Genomic DNA, 17,639 nt, shown 5'->3' with positions numbered 1-17,639 from the left:
TGCAATGCTAACTCACTTCTGAATACATTTCTATACTTGTATACTCTGACACATGCAGATAAAATCAGTATTTCAATTATACTTTCTGAATTCCAAAATATATGACAGCAAGACTTGGTAACTAAAATGTTTGAAAAAAAAAGACTTACTTCAAGAGTCTTCTCAGACTCTGAGTATCTTCCTCCTAATAGCCCAATCACTTCTGCCATCGACACATGAGCATGCTACAGGAGAGAGGACAGACTCAGGCCAAATCCACACGGCAATCAACAAAGAATCACACAAGAGTGCTGCGAGGCCCAGCAGGGCACTGGCGGACAGCAGGGAGCGGGCACTGGGCTCAGTCCCTTCCTGCTGCCTATGGACCTCTGAAGCACACAGCAGAAGACGAAACCTGTTCTCTTAAAAGAACATATCATTTGCATTCAAAGGGCACAGAGTGAGTCACTTTAGAGCCTTTTGCAGGAAACGCCCTCACACACAAACTGTTAGAGGGTCTGGAGGCAGTGAGTACACACAGGGAGACCCTGCATTTCAATGCGGTGGAGGGTCAGTCATCTACCATGCAGCAGACACGGGGTGGTAGAAAATGGTAAGAGGTTAATGACGGTAGATGATCTGCAAAATTCACATAAATTTGTCTTTTCTAAAATATGAAAACATACACCTGTCTGGCTTCCTTCAAAAGAAATTAATTCCTTACAAAGAAAACAGTTAAAATCTGAAATATAAATCTTCCACTTTGTCTTACGTCTACAAGAAATGAATTAAGGAAATAGAAGAACAGAAACCAGAATAACTAAGTAAGATACAATAGGCTACCCTTACCAAATCCATTATTAAAAGCGCTTCTGAAGCTACTTTCACCTGAAATGGCTCCTGAAACAGAAAAGGACAGAATAAAAACTGAGACTTTTGTTCTCCCCAGTTGGAATATCCACCCCTTTCTCCTTACCCAACCCACCAACTTCTCATCATTAGTCAAAGTTAGTACAAAATGGACTTAAAAACAACTAAGCTTCAAAGGCCCAGCAGGAAACTGCTCTTCCCTCTCATTTCCTGCCTGAACTGTTCACCCAATCCTAACTATACCCTGTCATGTCCAATACACATGCCCCACACACATAGGTAAAGAGTAAGTGTTTCCTGTCAGATGGGGCATTATTGGTGACTACTCATTGATAACAAGTACCTGCTTTTCTTCACTGAAAAAATTACAAGGTATCAGTTGGAAGGGATCAAGTGAGCTGAAAAAGAAAAGAAAATTACTAATTTGAAAAATTAGCAATAGAGGCCCCTCCAGTCCCTGCCCTGTGCTTGAGGTGATTCAGGGTTCTACTCTGGGCCTCAACTCCCAACATCTCCCTGCTTCCATCTCCCTGGGCATGCCCTGCACCTAGAGAGGACCCACCCCACCGGAAAGGATCACCCTGAGTCCCGCCACATCTCAGCCTTCAGTGCCGTCCAGCCCCTCCCCAGTGCTTGAGTCCCCTCCGGTCTCCACCTGTGCTTGAGAGTTTCTCAGACCCACCTGCACCCATCATGAGACCCATCTGAGTATTAGACCTGCTTGAATGCACTGGAAGAGATCCTTAGACCCAAACACACCAGGAGAGGAAGAGATGCCACGAGCTCCCACTGAAAGAAGGGATGGGAAGACAGCAATATAGAAACACAGCCAACAACAGAAGAACCAGTGTGACACCACCTGAGTCTAGACACTCTACACCAGCAAGACCTGGACATCCCAACACAGATGAAACAGAAAAGAATGCCCTTCAAAACAACCTCATGAAAGTGATAGAAGTCCTCAAAGAGGATATGAGAAAATCCCTTAAAGAAATAGAAAAAAAAACCAAAAAAATGCAAGAAATCAATAAATCTCTAAAAGAAAGCAAAGAAAAACCAATCAAACAGATGAAGGAAGCAATTCAAATAATTCAAGACCTGAAAACTGTAATGGAGACAATAAAGAAAACACAAACTGAGGTAATGCTGGAAATCGAAAAGCTGAATAAACAATCAGGAACTATAGATGCAAGCATAACTAACAGAATACAAGAGATGGAGGACAGAATCTCATGCACTGAAGATAAACTAGAGGAAATAGATTCATTGACAAAAGAAAGTCTTAAATCCAACAAATCCTTAACACAAAATATCCAGGAAATATGGGACACCATGAAAAAACCAGATGTGATAATAATAATAGGTTTAGAAGAAGCAAAAAAGCCTAGTTCAATGGTGCAGAAAACTTTCCCAGCCTAAAGGAGATACCTCTGAAAGTACAAGAAGCTTACCGAACACCAAATAGACTGGACAAAAAAAAAAAAAAAAAAAAAAGTCCCCTTGCCACATAATAATCAAAACACCAAACATACAGAATAAAAAAATGAATAATAAGAGCAGCAAAGGAAAAAGGCCAAGTAATATATAAAGGCAAACCCATCAGAATTATACCTGACTTCTCCATGGAAACTATGAAAGCCAGAAGGTACTGGACAGATATTCTACAAACACTAAGAGACCACAGACGCCAGCCCAGACTACTATTCCCAGCAAAACTCTCAATCACTATCGATGGAGAAAACAAGATATTCCATGACAAAACCAGATTTATATAATATGTATCCCCAAATCCAGCCCTACAGAAAGTTCTAGAAGGAAAACTCCAACCCAAGGAAGTTAACTACATTCAAAATAACATGGGCAATAGATAATCTTACTTTACCAGGAGTCAGAGATAGGGTAAAAAAAAAAAAAATCACACACAGTACCACCACCAAAAACGGATCCAAAGCAAACAAGAATCAACAATTGATGGTCATTGATATCCCTGAAAATCAATGGTCTTAACTCATTGATAAAAAGACACAGGCTAACAGAATGGATAAGAAGAGAGAATCCATTCTTCTGCTGCATACAAGAAACACACCTCAATTTCAAAGACAGACACTATTTCGAGGTTAAGGGCTGGGAAAAGACTTTCCAATCAAATGGACATAAGAAGCAAGCAGGTGTAGCTATCCTACTGTCTAACAAAATAGACTTCAAACTAAAATTAATCAAAAGAGATGAAGAAGGTCATTTAATATTCACCATAGGAAAAATCCATCAGGAAGAAGTCTCAATTCTTAACATATATGCCCCAAATATAAAGGCACCCACATTCATAAAAGAAACATTACTACAACTCAAATCACACATCAAACCCCACACACTTATAGTGGGAGACTTCAACACTCCACTCTCACTATAGCAGCATTATTTGTAATAGCCAGAACCTGGAAGCAATCTAGATGGCCCTCAAATGAAGAGTGGATAGAGAAAATGTGGTACATCTACACAATGGAGTACTACTCAGCAGGAAAAAAAAAATGGAAATTCGCAGGCAAAAATGGATGGCATTAGAGAAAACCATCCTGAGTGAGGTAACCCAGCCACAAAAAGACAAACATGGTATGTACTCACTCATATATGGATTTTAGACATGGAGCATCAGGGGATTGCCAGTTTATAATCCCACCGCCAGAGAAGCTAGGAAACATGGAGGACCTTAAGAGAGACATACATGGTCCCCCGAAGAAGGGGAAAGGGACAGGATCTCCTGAGCAAATTGGGAGCATGGCGGGAGGGGGAAGAGAGATGGGAGAAAGAGAGGGGGAGAAGAGGAGTGGAGAGGAGGGCAGAGGAGAGCAGGAAGGTTGAGCCAGGGTAAGAATAGAGGAGAAAAGGATGAGAGATACCGTAATAGAGGGAGCCATTATAAGTTGGAGGAGAGATCTGGCACTGGTGAGATCTTCACAAATCTACATAAAAGACACTAACTGGCATTAAGGCTACCTTAAATGCCCTCCCCTGCTAAGAGATTAATGACTATCTTATATGCCATCCTAGAACTCTCTCCAGTGGCTGACAGAAGCAGGGGCAGACACCCACAGCTAAAAATCGAACTGAACTCCTGGAACCCAATTGCAAAGAGGACTGATGTGCAAAGAATGAAGACCAGGCTGGCGAAACCCACAGAGGCAGCTGACCTAAACAAGGGGGAACGCATGGACCCCAGACTGATGACCGAGAGACCAGCATGGGACTGATCTTGACACCTTGGAGAGTAGATCAGTATTTATTCCTGGCACACAAATGGACTCTGGGAGCCCATTCCACATGGAGGGATGCTCTCTCAGCCTGGACACATGGAGGAGGACCTAGGCCCTGCCCATTATTATATGACAGACTCTGAAAATCCCTCCCTGGGGAGGGGAAGGGAGGTGGAATCTGTGTAAAAAGTTAAAGTTAAATTATATATATATATATATATATATATATATATATATATATATATATATATGCAATAATATAAACCCAAACTTTTTCCTGTATGAAAAAACATTAGAGCAGGAGAATCCCTTAGAAGGAGCTACACGTTCTTCTAGATCTGACAGAAAACGGGAAGTCTGGACAAAGTAGCTTTACTGTTTTATTTTGGCTTAACCTGAAGGAGCTGGTATGCAGATACAACTCTTCAACTGAAAGGAGATCAACAGTTTAGAGAAACAACTATTACCCTGGCATGGGACCTGACAGAAATTCAAGTGAGGAGTTTCTCAAAACAGCTTGTCAGGCTAAGTGCTGCAATGTATGCCTTTAATCCCACTCAGGAGCAGGGGCCAGCTCAGTTTACATAGTGAGCTCTAGGCCAATCTCAAAATAAACACAAGCACACCAACACCTGTCAGTATAGATCTACTACAATGGGGATCTATAACTGAATACTTTTTAAACTAAGGAGTAATTAACAAGTCTATGAAACAATTAAAGCAAACAGAAAGCCCTATAATATTATTTCAAAACAGAGATGGAGAAGGGAATCTAAGTAAGGCCAGATACAAAAGCATGTGCAAACCAAGAAAATACTAAGAAAGACTTCATCACTACACATACACACACACACAAAACACACACAGAGGAAGCTTTTTTACCTCGTTTATATTATACAACATATCTAACGGAGCTATTTTCATGTTTTCTGTGTGTCGTAAGTTAAGAAAATACTGTACCTTTTTGTTAATTTTGAAACTTTTGAAGATTTAATAGGTTTACACTTTTCCTCTTCTCTTCTTTTTGCCAATTCCTCTGCAGACAGATGCTAAAGCAAAACAGCCAATCAAAGAGTTCATCAGCTACTCAAGTACAAGAAATAAAACAGTTAAGGACATATGAGAATAAGAATGACTAAGTCAGTATACATTGTTTCCTTGTTACTAGTAAATACTGGGCAATAGGTTAAAATTATGTCAAAAATATATAGCCTTATCAAAATGAAAATATATTTCTTCTTCTGACTTGTCCATTTCAAAGGTATGAGTCATTAAGTTTCAAACACCTCCAAGTCTTTATTTCTCATTTCTAGTTTTCAGTGCTCAGGTGGCTGAATTTTCTTTTATAACTTACAACACCACCGTGTAGTGATCAAGAATGCTGATTCCAATGGCTGAGGCAGTAGTTTGGTGGTAAAGTAGTAATCTGTCTAGCATGCATGAGGTCCTGGTTTCATCTCTGGCACCATGGGAGTGGGATGCCTCAACATACAATTCTGGAGCAAAAATGTATCAGCTGAGAGGCCATTGCTGAGCTCTGCAGCTTCCACACTTAGAGTCATCATCTTCACAGAACAAGTAACAGCAGCAATAACAGTGTCAAAGCATGCTGTAAAGTCAAACATTAATGTCCATAACCTAGCGATTTCTACTACCACCCCTACACTCTAATTAAACAGACTATGCACCTTTCCCAGAATATTAATATTTTCCTGTATCTGTACCTTTGCTTGTGCAACTCCCTCAGCCTAGAATGCTTCCATCTACATTTTGAGATGATTCTTCTCCTGATCCTTTGGTTCAAACTCTTTCCTCATCACACTCTTTGGGAGTACCTCATATCCTTAGACCAACCTTATGGGAAGGAACCATGTATTACTTATTAATATGCCAACAAGAGTACTAGGTGTAAGGTTAGGGACAGGATGGGGGGAGGGGCATGAGAAAGGTAACATTTATTGAGTAGCTTGTGCAAGTGGGCTTACTGAATGACTAGTACCAGGACCTTAATATACTTCATCTCATTCTTTTAAAATCCTTTCAAGGAACTATTGTCCATACTTCATAAATTAAAATTTGAGATTTAGTACAGTTAAGTATCTACTTGAGATAACAAAGCTAGTAAATGTATGTTTATACCTTCTTTCCACTCTACTGCTCTAATTTCTACAAACTATATGTGAACACTTGTACATATATGTATATTTGTACAGTACTTGTTGCCTATGTTTCCTTTCTATTAGTGGAAATAACATTTCAATATTTACAATTCAATATGCCTAATGTTTAGAATGATTTAACTGGTAACAAACATCACTCAAAGGAATATCATTTAATGAAATGGATAGGGAATACCAACTGCTAAGTCTGCCTCTTATTCTTGATTTAGAGACAATGTTGTGGAGATAGAGAATCAAAGTTCTGGGTGCAAATCAGACTCCTAGGTAACTGTACCACTGGTACCTTTGGTGTGGTTAATGGTAACTTTTCAATAAACTAATTAACATGGGAACAAGAACACGTACTTCAACAATGAAATTAGTGTAAGGTAGGAATTAAAGTAATGAGGCAAGTTTTCAAGGATAAGTCACAAATAAGGTAAAATTACCTCAAATGTTTGCCCTTCTAAGTCTTTTGCATCGCACCAGTTTCCCCATGGGTCTCGGACCCTACGTCTCCTTGTACGCTATATTAAGAAAACAAATAAAGGCAAAATGTCACAAAATTAACCTGGCAAAATCTTTAACACACGAACACATAAAACTTAGACACTCTCTAAAACTCTATTATTACATATATCAACTCCCTAAGCTGTATTCTATTGATCATGTGCAACAGTCAGTTCTCTGCTTAGACTGCTTAGAGACATTCAACTGACTTCTTTTTTGTTTTAATTTTTATTTTGTTTTTTGAGACAGGGTCCTGGCACTCGCTCTGTAGACCAGGCTGGCCTCGAACTCCCAGAAATCTGCCTGCCTCTGCCTCCTGAGTGCGTCACCAATGCCTGACCCTCAACTGACTTCTTGTGAGCACTAAAAACAGTAGCTAGGTAGGAACGAGGTGGCGGCATCAAGGAGCCACTTTAGAAAAACATGGCACTGATGACTTTCTGCATTTTATTTGACTTCATCTTTATTTTCCTTTCCATTGCCATTTAGGAGCTAAAATACCAAGATAAAATACTGTTAAGACTTAAAGACACACCAAGAAAATGATTTGCTTCCAATTATCTGTGGTAGAAAAGAACATACATCAAAAGGTATAGTGAAAATAGAAGCAATGATTATCCCAGGTTTAGAAAGGCCACCGCCAAGTTAATTCAAACAGCAGGAAACTATAAAATGTATGAACACTATGACTCAACTAGTTTTGCAAACATTGTATATGAGGTTTTTTAAATGGACCAGCTGCCAAAAAGAGGTGTGTGACTTGTATGATCACCAAAGAGACACTTGAAAACAGCCTTTCTTAAGACAGAAAATTCAGGTAAAAATTGTTCACAAACAAAATAGTCTGAGAATTATTTTACCTGTCACCAATTTAATGTGAAACTAATGAGATCTTATTATATTTTGCCTTATAGGACACTTACTGAATAACTGGTGTTTTGTATTTGAGACAGGGTCTCACTGTGGAGACCAGGCTGGCTTTCAACTCACTGAGATCTGCCTGCTTCTACCTTCTCAATGCTGAGGTTAAATGTGTGTGCCACCACACTCAGATGGTGTGTGTGTGTTGCTGTGTTTGTTTTCTTAATGTTTATGAGTATATGCGCTACATGCATGCTAGATGACCAGGAGGCCAGTAGAGGGTGTCAGATCTTCTGGAACTGGAGTTACAAACGCTTGTGGTCTGCATGATGTGCATGATGGGAACTGAACTCGGGTCCTCTGCAAGAGCAACATATGCTCTTCATCATTGAGCCATCTCTCTAACACACAACATGTTAGGTTTACAAATCAAAACCAAGTACCCAAGGCCTATTCACTAATTAAATAATAGATATTTCTATGGACTTTGACCCTGAACTTGAAGGGTTTTATAGTTTGTTTTTGTCTCATGCACAATAGAAAAGCATAAAATTAAATGGCTAAGGTGAAACACAAGAGAAAACATGTTCTTCCACTCAATAGTCATTTGTTTAGTAAAACAGCAGCTTACCATAGACTGTAGGCGCCAAACAAGCTGGTATGCTGCTTCTGCATCTTTTCTGTCACTCATTCGTACTTTATCAACTGGCTGTGGCCTGTTATATATTGCCTGCTCTGTTAGAATTCAGGAAAGATGAAACAATCTATTATTCTGTGAAATCTGTTAAACAGGAAGATATACTATACTGACTACAGCTGAACTCCCATGATTCTTATCCCACAATTGTACATTTGATGTGCCACTTAGTTCTCAAATGAAAATGCTGTAAATAAAATGGCACCTCAATGAAACTAATTATTAAGAAATAAGTAATCTGGTTAAATGAGTGCTGAGCCTACTTTGTTGACTTTGGCAGTTTAATACAGAAAACTATGTCACCTCTGTGGCTGCAGCCAGAATGACTTAGTTTCACAAACAGCTCATTTCTACACAGAGCTTGGGGCCCAGTGGCACACATGTGGAAGAGTAAACCCAGGCAGACTGTCCGTTCTCAATACACAAAAATGAAATCACCTGTCAGAGGCATTCTGGTTAGCTCTCTAGCTCACCTCCAAAACCAGGGCTGGTAAAGTTCTGGTTCCTTATCACTACCTGAACCCATCACCATTAGTTTTTTCAGAGCTCTGCCATGTGACTTCAGTGATCAGGAAGGATTCATTTTGACATATTCATTCTCATCAACTTTGAATAAAAAAAAATCAAGACTGAAAGATTTTCACTAATTAAAAAATTATGTGTGTGCGTGTGTACACATGTGTAGGTGTGTGCATGTTGCAGTCATAAGACAACTTGTTGGAGCTGTTTCTCCTAAATAGATCCCAGTGATCAAACTCAAGTCTCAGGCTTAGTTAGGGACAAATGCCACTGAGTACCTCACCAGTCTTGATAAAATACTTTTGTATTTTTATTAGATTTAAACATACAAGTTCGTAAGTTACTGCCTTTATTTAATCATTGCTAGAAAGCATCTCTAGCAGGAATACAGTATAAGGTGAGTAACACTTCAATTTTCAGATTTTGTTGGATCTTGGAATATATGCAGAAAAATGCTCGCAACATTTAAAGCTTTTTAACAGCCATGCTGGTCTCAGCTTCTATCTTTTTAAATAGGCTATTCTTAGACTTCTCATAAATTATTTACTTTTACTTGACAAAGAACTCTTTGTTAAAATACTTCTAGTATGTAGATAAAATATTTTTCTTTAAAATTGTAATTTTCATAGGGAAACAGTTTAATTAGCAGAAATCTGTTTAACATCAAATCTTAATGATACACTTATTTCATAATGTTACACTCTTTCTCTGAATTTCATATACTTAAATCTACTTGAATTTGAACCACCATAAAAATTAATCAATGCTATAAGGATAAAAAAAAATGCCAAGTAAAAGGTGTTGTTGGGTTTTTATTTTTACCACATCCAAAATTGATTGCTCCTATCAACTCGAGGTATGTATGAATCCGTCCAATACAATTAACATCCCCACAGTTCTTCAGGCCAGGACGTACTGAGGTCTTATTTAAGTATTTCGGTTTGCATATTTCCCTAATTAAGAGATGGAAGTACAATTATTTTGGATGAATAGAAACATTTTATAAAGGATTTCTGGGGAAAACTTTTAATATATGAAGTACCTTAAAATTTTACCCTCACTCAATGCCTAATTGTGTAACAAATAAACACCCAAGTGTCCTTTTTTTCACAAGTATTTAAACGATGCAACAACTTACAACCACTTGTAAGCCTGCTTGTGTTACAATTATTCTTCCCCATACTAAGCCCCATAGATTCCAGGATCCCCCAACCTTGAAATTAGCAGCTTACTTTGTACAGAACCAAATTCATATCTACATCTGTGAATAAAAAGAGCACTTTGGAAATTAAGATTTTTTTTATAGTATTGGCCTCATGCTGCTAGGCAACTGTTGTAACACTCAGTTATACTCTCTGTCCCAAGGCTTTCCCAGCTTTGCTAATGCTATTAATTAACTCTCTCAAAAGTTTTACATATTGTGTATTCATATTTAATTATAATAAGCACTTAGTCTCAAAGGAAAACAGATAAGTATTTTAGGAATTTCCAAAGGAATTAAAAAAGATTCATATAATAATCATATATTTGCTTAATGTACCATGCTAGAAAGCACAATATAAAATTTAACAGGAACAGAGAACTTCATAATAATAGAAATCAATTACTGTTAGGTACCCATGCTCAACCTTCCTAATTCTAAGAGCAAGGTTTTACCAATCCCATCTTAGAAAGGAGCAAACAACCTGGCCAGAATAACTACAGCACCTCCCTACTTGAGGAAGTGGTAAGATCAAGATGCAGACACTGACCCAGGTGTTAAGTGACAGCAAGATACTACTTAGTCACATTTTATTATGTAAGTATTTGTGTCTCGTGTCCCAGACACTGTTCTAGGAACCAAGGGTCTGAGAGGTGAATAGTAGAAAGTTCCTATTTTCACAGGTCTTAAATAACAATGGGGACTATCAATACATAAACAAATAATACATATGACATTATCAAATAACAGCGCTAAAAAGAAAAAGAAGCCTAAGTGAATGGATGAATGGATATGAGGCAACAAACAGGCACAGACTACTTTAGATAAGGTGCTTACAGAAAGCCTCCCTAAATCTGTGAAGTTCAGACAACATGAAAATTATTGTGATAGAGAGGCGAATATTGTAACTTCTACAGAAAAGCTGGCACACCAGAGTCCCACGAAAAAAAGCAAACAAACTATACAAATATGACAAGTAGGAAAGAGCAAAGCTACTAAAAACAACAACAACAACAAAATTGACAGGAGCCTGAAAACTGTCTTCTCCAACCAACAGGCTTTGCCAGAAACTCAACAGCCTTGCTCACAGCTTAGACAGCAAACATTTCTGTTCAGCAAAGACATCCAACCATCTTCCCCTAACACCTGGACTGTCCACGGTATTACAAGCACTGTCTAAAGCAGAGCACACTCGATGAATAAGACAGACAGAACTGTCTTCACACTGCCTGCATCCTTGAGGGTTAGAGCAGAAGACAGCTGACAAAACTGTAGCCTTTTCAGTGGCAGTAAGCAGTGTGACAAGAATCAGGGTGCCAGAACAGACAGGAGCATGACCACAGACCTCCCCTCTTCCCTGAGCAGACCTAAGGAGTCAAAGAACCAGCATGGTACACCCTGAAGGGAAAGAAGCCATGGCTGGAGTTCTGACTTTTTAAACACAGAATCAAAGCAGAAACTGAAATCGCTTCACCCCTAGTGTGACCAGAACCAGGCTCTCATCTCTGCGAACCTCACTCTTTCATCTACGAAGACTACCAAGAGAACTGAAGATGATTTAAATGTAATGCAGGGCATGTGGCAGAGTAACGGTGCTAACAGCTGGTTGACACTTTAATAAAAACTTACCCTAAATGAAACCAATTGCACCTGCTCCCCTGGACAAGGAACACCAGGTGGGTCTCTCTATTTTCAAAACTTTACCTTTCCTTTTTAAAAGTATTACCTGTGTTCTGTTTTGTACTTTATGCTTTCTCTTTAAAAACATTTCTTTTGCTTTTACACTTTTCTACTAGATCCTCATATTTAAACAAATACCAAATAGGCTTTGTGTACTAAGGTAAAGGACTTAGGAAACTACTGCCATATAATTTATACCACCTATGTAATTTATCCTGCTAATTTAAAATCCAAAGTTCAATGTAAACAAATTTTTTAAAGATAACAAGTATGCACAAGCTGTGACATTTCTGAGGTAGGAACTGTTTTTGAAGGTTCTAATTATGGCTATCCATCCTTTTATTTTCAAAAACAAACCGAGGTATGAACAGAGATCTAATTTAATTAGCATTTAAAAACTGTTAACTAGGCAATGTGGAGTAGCAGAATGAGTGAGTTGGACTGGTATCTTTCATGGGTCAGTGGCTGGTTGAAAGATCAAAGGCAGGTACCCTAACCTCTATCTGAGTGCTAATCTGTTTCAAACAGCAAAAATCTCATTTCCCTAATCACAGGACTGTTGTGAAGATTCAGATGAGGAGACACAGGGTAGCCTTCTGTAAACCACAAAGCACTACATAAATGTCAATTGTTTCTCTTCAGTATCCCTTACTCTAATGACATCTATAGTCAGAGGACAGTTGTTCAGCGCTTTCATCAGGGAAAGATCACTTTTTCATCAGTGCAAAAACATTTTAGAATATGGCTATCTTGACAAGCCAAGTAAGTCAATGGTATGAGTGAAATGAGAGTTATTTATCAGGGTATATGGCAATCTTCAATAGGATTTCTAGGTTCTAGCAGAAAGCCATTGCAACAGGACAGGAAAACCCTTGACAGAAGAAAAATAAAGGACAACATAGAATCCTCACACAAAGAATAGGGGAGCTCTCTAAAACATTAATAGCAACTATGGATCACTAACAGAGGCTTAATAATCTACCATGAACAAGTCTAGTTACTTTCAGTGTATTTAGGTTAATAAAGACTGAGGTCTTTTGAGTTAATAATTGAGCTCATTCCACATTCAAAGTTGCAAGCACTGAAGAGCTACTTCTGAGAACAGTCTGTAATACAGCCATGTTTTAATAACACCCCCCCCCCCCCCCGTCTCTAGGTTTGTCCTCCTTTATACTCAAGTACATGAAAACTGGAAATTCTCTCCTTTCCCAGGACAGTAGTGTTTTATACTTATAGCCTCCCAACACTGCCCAAGAAGCTGCTTCCCCCCCAAATGGTCATCCCCTTCTCCTCAGGGTTACACACGACACAAGGACAGATGTTATGATAGCAAGGGATGATTACCAAAGTTTTAAAGAGGTTCCCTAAGAGAAACTTTAAATCTTGACTACTGAAGGAGGACATGGGAAAGCTCTTTGGATCTCTAGAAAATTCTTGATTCTGCATGGGCCTAATCAATATACTTCAGAGTATCAAGTTTTTAGAACATTTGCAATGTAATTCTTACCACTGATCCAAAATGTAATTTCTAATTTTCAAATAGCGTTCTGGCGTTTTAGTTTGACGTCCCTCAAAAAACTCAGGAATTGCTTGCTTTTCTTCTTCTTGAATGGTATTTCTGTCCATCTCCACTTCTTGCTCTGGGGGCTTAAGCTCTTCTCCCTCATGGTTTTCCTCCACCGTCTGGAAAGGGGGCAAAAGCCTTTCTCTTCCACTTGAATCCTGCTGACTCTCACAGGACTCTGCAGAAGGTGAGCACTTCGCTTTATCTGTGACTTCTTTTCCAGCTTGCACATTGGATTCTTCAACCAGTTTATTGGACTTCTCACTAAGTTCGATAGAGTTTTTGCCATTATTGCTCTGTTGTATAGCCCCTGATGTAATTTCCAAGCTTGAGCATGCTTCTGCTTCACTCTGCTCCATGTTCTGAAGATATTCCCCGGAAGATTTAGCTAGCATGCCTTCTGAGCATATGAGTTCTCCCTGGTTGGCTTTACAAGGTTTACTATTGGGAATGTCTAAAGTAAGATGGCTGCCAGGATCCTTTTGTGGTGATTGAGAAGTCAACTCGTCCAGTTCATCTGTGATGTCTACGTCTTCATCATCAGATAACTTTTCAATTTTTACAGCATTCAAGTTAGGGTCAGCACGCCCCCTTAAGCATGATGCCGCCCAAACCTTTGCCCTTTCATCTTTGCTTTTAACCTGGAGATCACTGCTGCTCTTCTGAGTTGGTATTTCTTTCTGCACACCCCACTTTACCTTTTTAAGAATCAAAATAGCATCCAAATATTAAGATTTGAAGTTTAATCACTTAGATAAAATGTTTGTTTAAACCAAGCACATGTTAACAGCCATCATATCTTCACTTGCTTTTTAAAAATCTCACAGAATTTCTACCTAGTTAGAAAAGCCATTCTGAAGCCATGGAGTTTCACAATGGATTTTATACTTTCACTACTGAATATATTTTTATGCACTTATCCACCACCAAAAATGAAACCTCCTTGACATTGACAAAGTTAGAACTATAAAAGCAATTAGCTTTTTGTTTGGTTGGTTGCTTTTTGTTTTTCAAGACAGGGTTTTTGTGTAGCCCTGGCTATCCAGAACTCAATCTGTAGACCAGGCTGGCCTCAAACTCAGAGGACTCAGAGATCCACCTGCCTCTGTCTCCTGAGTTTTGGGTTTAAAGTTGTGTGCCACCACCACCTGGCAACAATTAATTTTATATTTTCTTTCACACCTTGTGTCCATCATCTGCACTGAGTCTGTCCTTATTCCCTAATGTTTAGCCTTTCTTGTGCTCTTTTTAACATGTTATGTTGCACCCATGCATACGCTGCTCCAAACAAAATCCACTGGGCCAGACAGAGGACTTAGCAGGTAAGGCAAGCTTGACATCGTGGAAGAAGAGAACCTGTTCCCACAAGTTGTCCTTTGACCTCCACAGTCCTGCCATGGCACCCTTGTATGGTCCCATACACACATAAACATTATCAATGTTTTAAAGATCTAAAACATTTACATGTTGTAAGCATAAACTACTTTAGCTATAATAAGTCTTAACAATAAGACTACTTAGCTGGAGATGACGATGCATGCCTACAATCTCAGCATTCAGGAAGACTGTCATATCATTCTAGGCCACCTGGGGCTATATAGTAAGATCCTGTGTCGAAAACAAACAAACAACTCCCCCCAAAAACACACCCAAAACAATCCAGACTATACTTACTGTCTGTATTGAGTATTTGTGCTTAGTAACTTTATTCAAAATGTTATTATTAATTAGGGTATCTGTAGTCTGCTTACCTTATTTTTAAAGTATTGTCTGGCATAACTCTTCACTTGTAAAACTGTGCGACTTTCAACTAGTGTTGCGATTTTGGTCCACCTTCGGCCAAATTTAGCCTGTTATTAAAATGGAAACAAATTTGCTTTGGAGTACTTTACTTAGTAATACTTCAAACAGATGCCACAAAATGAAATCCAATCTGTTAGACTATGCTCTTAAAAGTCAAAGCCTGCATTTCTCTGTTCAGTTCTGAAAAACTAAACAAAATGACTTAACGGATCAACTGGACACATTAGCTACTAATTGCAACTTTTAAACTCGCACTTTATACTCTACAGCACCTTGTAAGTATCTTATAGCAAACACTCTACACTGGGTGTACAGTGAAATGAGGGTATACAGTGCAATGACTTTCAAGATTCAATGACAGATGAAGACCTACAATCGACTCCCTTCTGGGGTCACAGGATGTGCCCTACTCTAGGTGTTCCCATGGAGATTTCATGTGCAAAAGAGAAAATACATAATTCTAGATATACGAAGGACATTTAGACACTAAGTCTAACCCTTATTTAGCATATAAATCTCTACCAGGACAACACAAGATAGTATTTTGCACAGGAGATCAACAACATATTAACCCCTTTTTAAGAATTCAAAATGAAACAAAAAACAAAACAAACCAACTAAATACAGCCTAGAAAAAACTCCTCACTCAGATCTACAGACCAAGTAGACATGCTTTGTGATAGTAAAATATCTTTAAAGATCTAACCCAAATGATAAAGCTTGACTTATATGCTTATTTCTGTTATTCAGATGGGTAATATGTTAAAACTCACAGTATTTCTGGGAAAATTGTTATAAATTACTTAAGAGTAACACCCAGCTAGATTAACTAACTGAAGAATCAGTTCTTTATATTGTGGAGTGAAAGCCAATGACCTGGTATTATGAAACACATTTAGAGACAGCAGGGATGGGGTAAATGAGATCTTTCTGTATAACAGGGTTTGAACACTAAGAAAAGGTGACACTAGCAAGAGGGGCACAGAAAATATCCACCAGACTCAAAGAGCAGTAAAGATATAGTCTCATGCTAAAGAAACAGAAGGAATAAAATACTCCCTCACCATCAGCATTCCTACTGCATTCCTTCCCAAGCCTGACAGAATATGTCAGTGGATAATAGTGGGCAACACAACAATTGCCCAATAAATCAAAGCATTTCCTTCTGTAGGAAAACATTCTGTTTAAAATTATCATGCGTCTATGCAAATAAATTCTCATCTGCTGATATATGAATCCAACATCTCTAGGACATATAAAAAGAGCCAATTGATTACCTCAGAAACAAAAGTAGGCTTATTACCCAATAACTTTAGGTAAGTGTGAGTTCTGAATATACAAATGAGCCCCCATAACCATCACTAATGCCAACAATAAAAACAAAAGCAGAATCTTAAGTTCACAAACCACTTGCTAATAAGAGCATATGCACATTTAGTCTGATAACAGGCAAACATAGAAGTTATCTGTCCTAAATAAACTAGTTATTAAATTGTATTACAACAGATAAATAGCCAACATAACTATCATCAGTACAGAAAAAAAAACAGAAAAAGCCCTCCAGATATTTATGTACTTATATTAAAACACCATAATATATAGTTGTCAAGCCACTGACTACAAAAGTTCAAACACATTTTACTTCTCTCATAATTGGAACATATGTTATTAATTCAATTTTATTCAAGCACCCCATAATTATACATTACCTATATAATGCATATAAAAATCTCAAAATCAAATTTAGTCTAAGTATGAGTTACATATACCCTAAAGGAAAATATCCAAAAGTTTAAATGAATGGTTATTTTATTAAACATTTCTCTACGTTGTAAAGTATTTTCAGTATCTGATTCACACACATACACACTCTTTTTTTATTAATTTTTATGTTACAATCTTATTTTACATACCAACCCCAGTTCCCTCTCCCTTCTGCTCCCATTCCTCTCACCAAGTCCTCATCCCAGCCCATATGCACTCCTCAGGGAGAACGAGGCCTCCTATGGGGTTCATCAAAGACTGTCACATCACTTGGGGTAGGACTCAGGCCCTTCCCCGTGTATCTAGGCTGAGAGAGAAGCCCTCCCTAGGGAATGGGCTCCCAAAGCCCATTTGTGCACTAGGGATAAATATTGGTTCCACTGCCAGAGGCCCCATAGACTGCCCAGGCCCCTCAATGGATACTCATATTCAGGGGGCCTGGTATGATCCTATGCTGGTTCCCTAGCTGTCAGATTGTGGTGTGTGAGTTCCCACTAGTTCAGGTGAGCTGTTTCTGTGAGTTTCTCCAGCATGGTTTTGATCCCTTTACTCAACACTCCTCCCCACACACATACTTCTTTTTTAAATTTTTTAAAAATGTTTTTTAATAATATACTTAAATTAAAAACAAGCTTGCTTCATGTGTCAGTCCCAGCTCCCTCCCTCCCCTCCATGGCCACTCCCCCCCCACCAGCCCCCACTCCGTTCCTCAGGGAGGGTAAGGCCCTCCATGAGGGGTCTCTAGAGTCTGTCATTTCATTCCAGGGAGGGTCTAGGCCCT

At 38.6% G+C, this 17,639-nt stretch overlaps 1 protein-coding gene across 5 annotated transcripts in view; it reads right to left on the bottom strand.

Annotated features, from left to right (window-relative positions):
• Positions 1-17,639, bottom strand: part of Mysm1 (Myb like, SWIRM and MPN domains 1) — a 34,837-nt gene that overhangs the window by 8,397 nt on the left and 8,801 nt on the right. For 4 of the 5 annotated variants that reach the window (XM_005074304.4, XM_013116498.3, XM_040757152.1 and 1 more), the window contains exons 7-15: positions 15,043-15,141; positions 13,235-13,989; positions 9,669-9,799; positions 8,262-8,365; positions 6,709-6,786; positions 5,061-5,149; positions 1,193-1,247; positions 829-879; positions 150-224 (exon numbers count right to left, since the gene is read on the bottom strand). In XM_005074304.4, coding sequence (XP_005074361.1) covers positions 150-224; positions 829-879; positions 1,193-1,247; positions 5,061-5,149; positions 6,709-6,786; positions 8,262-8,365; positions 9,669-9,799; positions 13,235-13,989; positions 15,043-15,141 — 1,437 coding nt within the window. The remainder of the gene's footprint in view (positions 1-149; positions 225-828; positions 880-1,192; positions 1,248-5,060; positions 5,150-6,708; positions 6,787-8,261; positions 8,366-9,668; positions 9,800-13,234; positions 13,990-15,042; positions 15,142-17,639) is intronic. The other variant, XM_013116499.3, reaches the window with a different exon arrangement.

The sequence above is a fragment of the Mesocricetus auratus genome, unplaced genomic scaffold (genome assembly GCF_017639785.1).
Source record: "Mesocricetus auratus isolate SY011 unplaced genomic scaffold, BCM_Maur_2.0 Super-Scaffold_100014, whole genome shotgun sequence".
Taxonomy (NCBI): domain Eukaryota; kingdom Metazoa; phylum Chordata; class Mammalia; order Rodentia; family Cricetidae; genus Mesocricetus; species Mesocricetus auratus.
This window is presented reverse-complemented; position numbering and strand designations above follow the sequence as displayed.